The sequence below is a fragment of the Phodopus roborovskii genome, unplaced genomic scaffold (genome assembly GCF_943737965.1).
Source record: "Phodopus roborovskii unplaced genomic scaffold, PHOROB, whole genome shotgun sequence".
Lineage (NCBI taxonomy): Eukaryota > Metazoa > Chordata > Mammalia > Rodentia > Cricetidae > Phodopus > Phodopus roborovskii.
Window position 1 is genome coordinate 9742374 of NW_026126546.1, and position 12603 is coordinate 9754976.

The 12603-nt window shown below is 41.7% G+C and overlaps 1 protein-coding gene across 2 annotated transcripts in view; it reads left to right on the forward strand.

Moving 5' to 3' along the window:
• Prr14l (proline rich 14 like) overlaps nt 1-12603 on the forward strand; it is a 50655-nt gene that overhangs the window by 19347 nt on the left and 18705 nt on the right. For both annotated transcript variants that reach the window (XM_051200449.1, XM_051200447.1), the window contains 2 exons: nt 4239-4292; nt 4525-9298. In XM_051200449.1, the coding sequence (XP_051056406.1) occupies nt 4239-4292; nt 4525-9298 (4828 nt within the window). The remainder of the gene's footprint in view (nt 1-4238; nt 4293-4524; nt 9299-12603) is intronic.

Genomic DNA, 12603 nt, shown 5'->3' on the forward strand with positions numbered 1-12603 from the left:
CTCACAGAGATTCACCTGCCTCTGCCTTCCGAGTGCTGGGATTAAAGGTGTGTGCCACCACTGCCTGTTGAATACTTATTTTTTGAATTGGTGCTGAAGAATTTTAGATTCACAGAGTTGAGCCTGTTGTACAGTATGTCCATGTCCCCATCCATGTGTACATGGATAGTGTGGTAGTGTGGTGATTTGAATGAGAGTTGCCCTGTAGGCCCATCTATTTGAACGCTTGGTTCCTACTTAGTGGAACTGTTTGGGAAGCATTAGATGTGACTGGCAGAAGAGGCGTGTCACCGAAGGTGGGCTTTGAGGTTTCAAAAGCATAGGCCATTCCCAGTTAGTCCAGTCTCTGCCTCCTACTGGTAGATAAGGGTGTAAGCTCTCAGCTGCTGCTTTCGCACCCTGCCTGCTGTCACTGAGCTGCCAGCCATTATGCTATGGACTCACCCTCTGAAATTGTGAGCCCAATAAACTCTTCTATATGTTGTCTTGATCATGGTGTCTCATCAGCAATAGAAAAGTAAATAAAACAGATAACTTTGATAGTTTAATTTTATGGGATTTAAAATCACCATGGAAACAAGTCTATGGGTATTCCCATGAGGAATTTTCTAAACTATGTTAATTGAAGCAGGAAGACCCACTCTACTTGTGGTCACTTTCATTCTTAGGGTGGAGTCCAGATCTGAATAAAAGGAGAAAGTGTAAGGCTGAGTAAGCATTTACCATGAGCTGCTTCTTGACTAGATTCAGTTTGAGCAGCCATTTCCCCCTTCTCCCCCGCCACATGTTCCCTTCCCACCATGATGGAACTGTGAGCCAAAATACACTTCCTTCAGTTGTCTGTGTCAGGCATTTGTCACAGCAGCAAGATGAATAAGAGGTTGTTATTAATCAAGATCTTGCGTTAAGGCACTGCATTTTTAGTGCCAATGTTGACATGATTATTAACCCAAGTCCACACTTTATTCCAATTATTGTACTTCATACTTTTTCTGTTTGAGGATCCTATTTAATCCTCTTGTTATTTTGTGATTGTCTAGTTTGTGACAGTGTCTCATTGCTGTGTTTTGATGTTTGGGGATGATTTTAGAAAGTGCAGACATAGACTGTGGGTTTAGAAGTGAAAGATCCCATCAGTAACAGTTACTTTCAGAGGGGCACTGTGTTATTTCTATAGTCTCAGCCCTTGGATATTGAGACACGAGGATTCTGAGCTCAGTTTAAGCGTTGGTGAGAACATATCTTTTTAAGAAGTGTAATTTTTAATATATCAAGGAAGGACTCAGGCTGTCAACTTGCATTAGTATTGGTTAGTTTTGCCTCACTGTAAAGTTACTCTCTTCCTTTTTCATACTTTAAACTCTTTAAAAAATAAAGTTTAGGGCTTTATTTAAAAAATAAAGATGGCTCAGTGATCAGGAGCACTGATTACTCTTTGTAGAGGACTCGGGTTTAGTTCCTAGCACCTACACAATGGCTAATAACCATCTGCAACTCCAGTTCTAGAGGATTCCATGATTCTGGCCTTCTCAGTCCTCAAGGTGTGCATACTAACATTGAGGCAAAACACTAACCTATACCAAATAAACAAATAAATAAATGCTACAAAAATGTTGCCTTAAATTTTGCTTCAAAGTCTTCTGAAATTTCAGAATGTATGCACATAAAAACAAATCATCTTATTTGTTTTTGGTCAGAGTATCATTTTGCTTTCCTGCTATGCACAAACCTTTCCTCATCCACTTTCTGCCATAGCTGCTTGAAAGTAGCTGCTCCCCTGCCATCTCCCTAGGATTCTTGATTAAATGGAGCATGGCTGTGTTGCACCAAATCTGCACTGCACTGCCTTGCACAGAGGAAAATCACAGTTATCAATTTGGAGTTGGATGAAGAATTTCTCATTATTCCTGTACAGATGTAATGAGCTACCATGATACTAAACATGACAATGTTTAGTATAGCATCCCATAGAAAGATTAAATAAAAGTATTAAGAGTACTCAGGCTGAGAAATTCATGGGTAGATTGTTGTTTGGGATGATAGAAAATTAGATTATTTCACAGTGCTCAGTACTATTTGGGGAATTGGAGGTGGCCTTTAGTAAGTAATTGATATTTATGCTAACTGTTGACATCCAGTACTTGCTGCCTCTACCTATTGTAGATGTCTGGGAGTGTAGCAGAGCTAATTGTGTGTGCAGTTCTGGGTTCGATTGTTAGTATACAAGTAACAAACTTGTTACTTCCCCAACCTCTGTAAGGTGATGCTAGCCTTGTACCTGCCAGGCAAGCCTTGTATCACTGTTTTACCTGCAGTCCATATTCCAAATACTTTTTAAATGGTGTTGTACACCTAGCTACCATTTTAACTGTTTTCATATCCAGTTAAAGAGTCAAAGAGAAAAGACAGGCAGCTCTCCTAATAATGCAAGCACTGTTCCAGGCTGTGTTTGCGCGGGATAGTTAATCCTCTATACAGAACTGAGGTAAATGTACTTATTATGCTTTCTACAAAAAAAGAAACTGAGGCTCAGAGAAGCAAGTACCGTAGAATTGAAGAGCTTCAGCGTTCTGGCTGACCTTGAATTTGTGGTGGCTTCCTGTTTCCCTCCTTCCGGGCATCACAGGTGTGTCTGTGGTTGTGTTTACATTCATACAAAAGGGAGTTTTTTGTTGTTTATTTGCTTGCTTTATTAGTTTCATGACAGCAGTCTTCATACTAACTCTAAACTGAAAGGAATGAACTAAACTTCCTTGTTCCTATTACTCAGCTTCAGTAATGATCAGCCCAGTCTTAAAGAAAGACAACTGGGTTGTTTGTTTTTTGAGACAAGGTTTCCCTTTGTAGCTCTGGCTGTCCTGGAACTCAAGAGATCCACCTTCAAGGCATGCACCACCACCACCTGGCTCAGAAAGGCAATGATTACAAGTCATGGATTTAGGACCATTCAGCTTACAAATTAATCTTATATAAAGTTCTACACATAATTGTTCTTTTTCTTTTTTCTTACTTGTTTTTGGCAGTGCTGGGGATTGAACCTGTGATTTCACTAATGCTAGAAGTAGGCTCTACTATTGAGCTGCAGTCCCAGCTCTGACTGTTCCTTTTCAAAGAGTTATTTTAACTATAATATATCTAGTTTCAGGTAATAAAATGATCATTGAATAATAAGAATGTTGTAATGATAGTTTACAGGGATGGGTGGATGGATGGATGGATGGGTGGGTGGGTGGGTGGGTGGATGGGTCTCACAATACCTGGCATTGATTTCAGGACCTTGTATTTGCTAGGCAAGTGCTCTACCATTGAGCTTTAGTACTCGCCCTCTTTTCAGGGTTTTGTCATGTGTCTCCCCTCTCCTCCCAGTTTTTTGAGACAGGGTTTCTACGAATATTCTTAGGCTGACCTGGAACTTGCTCTAAACCAGGCTGGCCTTGAACTCACAGAGAGCTTCTGCCTCCCAGAGTGCTGGGATTAAAGGCATTCACCACTACCACATGGCTGTACACTTTTATTTATGTGCATAGGTATTTTACCTGCATGTATGTCTACGTGAGGGTGTTGGATCACTTGGAACTGGAGTTACAGACAGTTGTCAGCTGCCATGTGTGTGCTGGGAATTGAACCTCTGGAAGAGCATCCAGTGTTCTTAATGGCTGAGCCATCTTTCCAGGCCTCTTTTCATCTTTTATTTTGAGGTGCCTGTACTGACCTGGGACACACTTTGTAGCTCTGACATTCTGTGATCTTGCTGTCCTCGGGGCCTCAGGCCCTGAGTAGCTGGTGTTACAAATTGGAACCAGTAGGGCCTCCTAGTTGTGTTTTAAAATGGCAACTTTTTTTTTTTTTTAATTGTTTTTCAAGACATGGATTCTCTATTCTGTCTGTCTCAAACTAACTCTTCAGACAAGAGATCTGCCTGAAAATGGCAACTTGTTAAGACTGAATCAAGCTCACATTTTCTTTGTGTTTCTACTCAGTTATCTGGTGCCATCTGTGAATGCCAAATAACATACTGAGGTTTCTTGTGTTTATTTTTCAAAATTGCTTTTTTTTTTTTTTGTCTCTTTATCATAGTTTGCAAAGAAACAAAATACTGGTATGGCTTACTAAGCTTTTTCATTATCTTTTTGAACTGAGTCCTCTGTTGTTGTTGGATGCATGCTAAAATTCACTTAGGTGGAACAGCTTTTTTATTTTTTAAATACTGATTTGAGTTTCTTTCTTTTCTGTAAAAGGAAATGTACACAATACAACTGGAACTCTGCCAGAGCCCATTGAAGATATAAAAGGTATGAAAGCCAGTGGGACTCAGGGACAATAATGAAGGGCACAAGGGTGGCGCTGTGAGTCAACACCTGTCAGCTGGGGGCAGGGACCACCAGGAGTAGAGAAACTCATGACCCTCAGTGAGCTTTTGTTACCCTAGAACCTTCAATCTTGTGGACCCTGAATTTAAAAAGCAGCTCTTAAAGAAAACCATGTGGGGAATTACTAATTGTCCTTTTTGGTTGTCATTACCAGGGAATTGTGCCATTTCCACAATGAGCAAAGTGAAGGAAGAGTTGTGTGACTTAAACCTTATCAGTGAAGCAGAAGATGGCCACCAACAGATTCTCAGCCACTATAAGGAAAAGCCCAGTTCTGCACATGATCATTCCACCATTACAGGAAGCAAAGTCTCTATAAAACCCTCAGAAGAAAATTCTAAAATGTTATATCTCACATCATATTTGTCTGGCCCAAAATCCATAGAAAAATGTCATTTTGAAGACAATGGTTTAGTAAAGGAATCTGATGAAAAACTACACAAGGTTGAACAAAGCAAGAACTTCACTTGTGGAGAAGAAAGTAAAGAACAGTACTGGAGGCCCAGGAGTGAAAAAGGAGGCCTCTTTCTCTTCCATGTCAGACAAGAACAGGATGGTTCTGGTGAAAAACAGGCTGTGGAGTCCAGTAACCATAGCAACTGTAGCACTCAGGCTACTTCCTGTATAGAGAACTGTAATTCTATGCCTAATTCTTTTACTGAAGCCACAGAAATAATGTTTAAAGAAAATGATCTGAAAACTACTTTAAACATTCAAGGTAGTTTGGTAAGCTCCAAGGACCATAGAAAAACTGTCACTGATGTGAACCATCCTGAGATACACTCTGAGGAAAGCAGTTTTTCCTTGTTGATGCATATTGAAGAGCCAGAGCAAACAACAGTAAAGTCCAGTGCAGTAAATGAAAAGATTTACAGTATAGACTCTAAGTCTGTAGTCAGCATCCAGGGAAGTCTGGATGATTCTCTGCCAAATAAAGTATCATGCAGTGATTTTCTGTCTGGAAAAAAATCCCTTCAGAATATGATGCCTGCAAATCCAGTAAGTTCTGAACACAATGACATATCAAAACCTAAGAAGGGTACTGCAAAATTACCACCATGTCCAGAGTTTGATTGTGGATCTGCTTCAGAAAAGCATGTACAGGCCTCACATGACAACATTTCACATTTAGACGAGCCCATCACTGCCTGTGAGAAGAGTGAACTTTCTTGTAACAGTGAACTGGTTGTACACAAAATAGAACATGAATGTGTTTTAAATCAACAAGTGTCCCTTAATTCTCAAGAGCATGTAACATTACCAACTGACTCTCTACTAAATCTAAACAGAGAGATGCCTTCAGCAACATGCAGAGATGCTCAGCCAAGCCATCATTCTATAAAGAATGGAACAGATGTTACCACAAATACTCAAACCATTCCTGCTGAGACAAAATTGGAAGCCATGTCCCCACAAGGTGATAAAACCTGTGGTGCCTCTTCATACATACACACCTTAAATATCAAAATCAGAAGCCCAGAAGGGCAAAAAGAAATGGCTGATTCGAGTATTAAAGATCTACATTCCATGGTCCTCTCAAGTGAGAAAGAGGCAGCTGGCTATTCCTTTGACACAGAATGTCAAAATGTTCAGTCTCAGGATGTTTCCGGCTGTCGCTGCATAAGGATAAATACATCTGAAAAGAATGTGTGCTCTGCTTGTGCTGCCCTTGGACCCAGAAAAGATATCCTGAAAGTCAGCAACTATAAAATAAACTGTGGGAATGCATGTCAGTCTAGCAGTCATTGCTTCCAAAGACCAAAAGACTTTGTGGAAAGTAGCACCTTCTTGGAGAGTGAACTTGCTGGGAGGGAGACTCCAAGCAGCATTCTAGGAGGTAAGGTTAGAAATGAAATGACGTTGGATAGTGGAGCTTTAACCACAACCACTCACAATAGCAGTAATGTGGAAACCAGTGAGGAAGGACTGGGTGGAAAGAAACGGGATAAACACAGAGACACAGCAGTTTATACGCACAGTACCTCTGCTTGTGATACACAAGAACTAAACCAGTCTACAAACATTCCAAGTCCTGACACATTAGTGGACCAGTCCTTGACTGTTATTTCATCTCATTTTAAAACCATGTACCAAGCAGCTGGAACTCTTGACCAGAAAGCAGATGAAGTTTCTGACTGTCAGGGTAACAAAAATAGTCCAGACAAATGCAGAAGTGAAGGTAAACCTTGGGAAGGACTCAACGGTGACCATCGAGAGACTATCCCTGAAGGAAGCTGCAAGGAAAAGGATTTGATAGTCAGTTCAGGCAGTAAAAACCCTGCGTTTTGTGGTAGTTTAGACAAAAAAGATCCCAAAGGAGCCTTTGAAAGTAGCCCTGGTACCGAAGAGTTGACACACAGTGTGCTAGATGTGGTGGTGTGTCCAGACTGCACAGGTGAGCCTACAGAGGGTGTTGTGGGTGTGGAAGCATCTAGTCTAGTTGGTCATTCTACAGGGCGAAATAAACTGGCATACCGTGAGACCTTAAGGAGTACCTCATCTCTTCAAGGAAAATTGAATGTTGTATTTATAGGTACAACTGACCAAGACTCAAAACTCTCAAATGCTGCTGCTTCTATAGTAGACTCTCCTGAAATACTAAAGTCACATGAAGAAAACGTGTGCAGGTCTCTAAAAGACTGTGAAATGGAAGAGTGTCTAGACTCTGCCATTTATCATGAAGTAGAATCTGTTGCCGATCATGAGCCAAATGTAAGAGCACTAGATAGAGGAGGTGTGTCTTTAAATCATATTCATTGTGAGCATCGAGGTAAAGGAGGATCTGTGACAGAAGGACTGAGACTAGGAGCCAATTCTGAGTTTGGTGAGAAAACCTTTGGATTAGCCTCAAAAGGCCCGATGTCTTCTAGATGCCAAGACTCTGATGACAGGTCTCGTCCGTCTTCTCAAGAACATTTACCAGCTGGTGTTCGTGGTAAAACACCTAAATTGAAACATCTCTTTAAGCCCAAAGATGGTAAAATGCTTCATGAAAATGTCAAAGACTGCACAGTCCAGTCTGACGTGAAGGAAGGATTACCAGCTGATGTAAGTAACGCTAGTGAAGGAGATGGCACGTACATCAGTGTGGACAGAAATGTTTGCAGAGCTTGTCATTCTCGTGAGAATTCTACAGATAAATATTTGCCTTTGATAATGGAAACAGCAATGAAAATGAGTAAAGAAGAAACTGAAGAATGTCAGAAGGGGCCTCTGGGTCACCTACCTGTTGGGGAAGAGTCCGAGGAGACCTTTACCAGAGAAGGTCATAATATTAATTTTCCTAAGAGTTCTCAGACCCACTTGAAATGCCAGAGAGTGCAAGATATTGCTGAAAACCCACAAAACCAGAGAGTTGTGGACTATACCTTGCCAAAGGAAAAACATGTATATCAAAAGGACATGCATGCACTGTTAGAACAACACATGTCATTGAACATGTTGTCAGATGAGAAGCAGAATAAGAAGCAACCTGTGGCTGACCAAGATGAGTCCATCATAATGGAAGAAGTTACCCTAAGAAGGCCAACCAAGAAGAAAATGGCTAGACAGCTTCAGAGGTTGGAAGACCCAAAACAGGAAAACTTATGTCATCTGTTAAAGAAAGACATTGAATTATGCTCAGGTCCTCGGCTTCCTGGTACCTCCTGGAAAGAACATGATCCCAGCTCTGCTGGAGGTGATCAAATACACGGTGCCTTTGTGACGCTGTCATATCAGCAAAGATTGCTTCCTGTAAAGAAGCAGCCTCATCGAACATGTAAGAGAAGTTCCTGCCTGGAGCCAGTCACTGTGCGGAGGAAAATAAGTAAAGTGGGAAATTCTGATTGTGGGAAGAGTTCCTCTAACCCCAACCCCACAAAAGCACACAGACTTCTTAGCCCTTGTGCTGTGCCTGCCGCACCACTGGAACCTGAAGCAGTACCTAGCAAGAGCTTGCGTAGCCACATACCAAAGCTGAAGGCTACTCTGTGCCATCCCTTGAGCCTGAGTTATAGGAAGCCTACCAAAGAATCAGCCTTACTAAACAAGCTGTCTATCCTTGCCTCCAAACTGGTTCTGGCCACAAAGCCCCAGAAACTCAGATACCGGCGGTATTCCTCTTCCCTTGTTCCATTGGCTAAAAGCTACAAGCGCCTCAGATATAAAAAGCTCCTAGATGGATTTTCATATAATGCAATGCAGCTGGACCCATATTTGGCAGCTACTGGATGGGATAGGAGGTCTAACAGTAAGCCCTTGGCACTTTATTCTCTTGAAGCTGTCAAAATGAGCTTCATAGATTTGAGCAACAAGATGCCATCACTGCTGTTTGGTACTGAAATCTTCCCATTTTCCTTTCATGTGAAATCAGCATCCAGTTGCACAGTCGAGTCATCCAGGACTTTTCCTGAGCACTGTGCTCCATCGAGGCTTGCCTTAGCTGAGACCTCCCAGTGCTCATCTCCACCTCCCAAGTGGACCTTTTCTTTTTTCATGTCCCACGGATGCCCTGGGATGGCCACATTCAGGGAAGACACTGGCTTCTCTAGTCAGACACGCACTCAGGCTCCTCCACAGACGACAGCTCCTCTCCGAGACTATGGAGGCACTGCCATAGTACAGACCAGAGCAGACTGCTCTGTCCTTGGCCTTCACACCCTTCTAGCACTTTGTTCACCAGGATGTTACCGGATCTGGACCAAAAAACGGAGCTCCTCCAATCACATGGCTGCCATGCAGAGGTTCTTCCTGACCCAGTTTACACAGGGCTTACAAGGGTTAAGGTCTCCAGCCTCTGTAGCAGACAAGGTCTTCTGCTCTCTGCCCTACTCAGTGGGCCGAGTGCTGTCCATTTGGAGCCAGCATGGGCCCTCCTGTACCTTCCAATTGCCAGCTCTTCATTCTACTCACAGCAAGCAGCAGGGGAGCCTGACCGCCCTGAGCAGGTAAGAGCTTGTCCTCTTTTTCAGTGTGTCCCTTGTCTGTCTCCTGTGGTGGGGAAAAGAGAGGGTACAGTGCTGGAGATGCAGGATTGTCTGCTGGAGGCTTCCTGTGTCTAAACTTGTGTACTTTGTAAAGCCTCTGTTGAGAGAGTGCAGGGGGTAATTCTTGGCTTTAGAGGCCCCTAATAATGCCCACAGCATCTTCTCTTATATCTTACACTATTTTTTCCATTTTATTCTTCATGTCACAATCTCTGCCCCACCCTCTCCCCCACCCCTCTTGAGACAGTGTCTCTAGATAGCTCTGCTGTTGTGGAACTCACTATATAGACCAGTCTGGCTTACCCATGCCTCCCGAGTGCTGGAGTTAAATGTATATACCATAATGCCCAGTGTATGCCACCATCTTTCATTGTTTATTTGTGACACTGTATCTCAGGCTGGCCTGGAACTCAAGAACATCTTGCTGCAGCCTTGAGTGTTGGGATTGCAAGTATGAGCCGTTATGCTCGACCTGTCTCTGCATTTCTGTTGTAGTATATGCTTCAGAGGTTCCATTGTATAGCTTGGTTTGGGGACTTTGTAAACTTTGTAGTGAACTGGACAGAAGTTCTTATGATCTCACTGTTGGGGATAGGGAAAAATAATTTGATCACTATTAGTCTACCTTCTAAATGAAAGTAGAAGAGGACTGGACTGGGGTGTAGCTTAAAGGTAGGATGTTTGCTTGGTTAGTATAAGGCCCTAAGTTCAGTCCAGCTCAGAGAGAAAAGGAGGAAGGAACATAAGATTTAAAATTTCTTGTTCTATTAGAGTTTCTAGAAGGTGAGAATATAGCTTGTGTAGAGTGCATGCTTAGCCTGAGTTACGATGTTGGGATCAAACCCCCCCCCCCCCAATGAAAACAATCCTCAAAGAATTGTTACATAACTCTTTTAATTGCTCTTACTACTGCCGCAGCTGAATTTTATTTATATTTACTTACTTATTTTTGGTTTTTCTAGACAGGATTTCTCTGTGTAGCCTTGGCTGTCCTAGATCTCATTTGTAGACCAGGCTGGTCTCAAACTCACAGAGATCCACTTGCCTCTGCCTCCCAAGTGCTGGGATTGTAGGTGTGCGCCACCACTGCCCAGCTACTGTTGAAATTTATAATAATACTTCAAATCAAATCAAACCCACCCAGAATCTAATATTTCAAAGCCAAGCTACTAAGGCAAGATTACAAGACCAGTTTGGGCTAAGGAGTGAGGTGTTGTCTCAAAAACACATTAAAGGGGCTGGGAAAATGGCTCGACAGTTACGAGGACTCCGGTTTAGTTTCTCTCAACTCTAGTCCTGTATTTCTGGTTCCCAAGAATACAACACCTTTCCTGGCTTCTGTGGGTACAGCATGCCATACATACATGCATGCATACATACATACATGCATGCAAACAATCATATGCGCAAATTATTTATTTATTTATTTATTTATTTTGTCTTTTTCAAGGCAAGTTTCTCTGTAGCACTGGCTATCCTGGAACTCACTATGTAGACCAGGCTGGCCTCGAATTCACATAGACCTACCTGCCTCCCAAGTGCTGGGACTAAAGGTGTGTGCCATCACACCAGCTATGTAAAATTATTGAATTCACAAATAAGTAAGCAGGGTGTCTGCTGACAAGATGGTTCAGTGAGTAAGCCACCAAGCCTGACAACCTGAGTTGGATTCCTGGAACCCACATAGTAGAAGGAGAAAAACGTCAAGTTGTCCTTTGGCCTTCACACACATGCCATGATATACACATAGTGAGCTCACAAATATATAAATGTGTTTAAAATTTTTTAAATGATGCTGTTCAGTATTGGCACACACCTTTAATCCCAATACCTGGGAGGCAGGCAGGTGGATCTCTGTGAGTTTGAGGCCAGCCTGATCTACATGAGTTCCAGGACAGCCAGGGCTACACAGAGGGACCTTGTCCTGAAAAACCAAAATAAATAAATAAATAAATAAATAGATAGATAGGTAGGTAGATAGTTAGATAGAATCAGATTATTTCAAATGATGGTATACTTCTTGTATTTAATATTTTGGTCTGCTTCTAGTATGTAAATTGTCATAATTGCTCTGTGCTATAATCCAGCGGAACACAGCTTTAAACTGTGTTGTATCCCCTTCATCCCACTCACTAAAGTGGCCCTGAACTCCTGATCCTCCACCTCCCAAGTGCTAGGATTACAGGTATGACCATGTAGCTAGAGTTTCTTTCCAGCCTGATACTGCAGCTGATTAGCCTCAAATAAACACACAGTGCCTTATATTAATTTTTATACTGTTTTGCTGATGGCTTAGGCTTCTTACTGGCTACTTCTCTCTTAATTATTAACCTATAACTATTCAAATATGTATTTTCATGTAGTCTTGGCTTACTGGAGAATGCCCGGACCTGTTACTCCTTGGGTGGCTACATGGAGTTTCTCTCTGCCTTCCCCACCCAGTTTTCTCCTGCTCTGGTAGCCCCTCCTGTCTTCCTGCCTAGCTATTGGCCAATTGGTGTTTTATTCATCCACCAATAAGAGGAACATGTATACAGAAGAACATCTTCCATCATGACCATTTAACTATTAATTGTATATACACTGTGTTAGTATTCAGGGTATGAGCCTAGGCACCTTCTCTCTTTCAGACCCCTTTATCAACTGGTCTTTGTACTTCCTAGAATATTTTTGTTTCCTACATTCTATGTGAAGCTTTCTATTTTATATAAATTTACTTGTTTTTCATTTTGGAAATAGTCTCTTATACATATGTAGCCTGGAACTCAGGATTTTGTTTTATTTCAAGTGTTGTTGTACACTTTACTCCTTGACTCTAAAAATGACTTAAAATCATACGCCTAAGCTCACTTAATTTTTTTATTGCTTTATTAAAACTTACAGATGAGCTGGGTGTGGTGGCACAAGCCATTAATCCCAGTGCTTGGGAAGCAGAGGCAGTCAGATCTCTGAGTTTGAGGCCAGCCTGGTCTACAGATTGAGTTTCAGGACAGTCAGAACAGAGCTACACAGACACCTTGTATCAAAAAAAAAAAAAAAAAAAAAAAAAAAATCAAAACACAAAAAAAAAAAAAAAAAAAAAAAAAAAAGAGAGAGAGAGAGAGAAGGTAAACCCCTTTCCCTTCCTGGAAAAGCAAAACAAACAAAATACCTCACTTATTGCCAGCAAAATAATTAAGTAGCCCTGAAAACAATACTTAAATCAACTTAGTTTCCATAAGGTATTGTCTCCCACTGTGTGTGTGTGTGTGTGTGTGTGTGTGTGT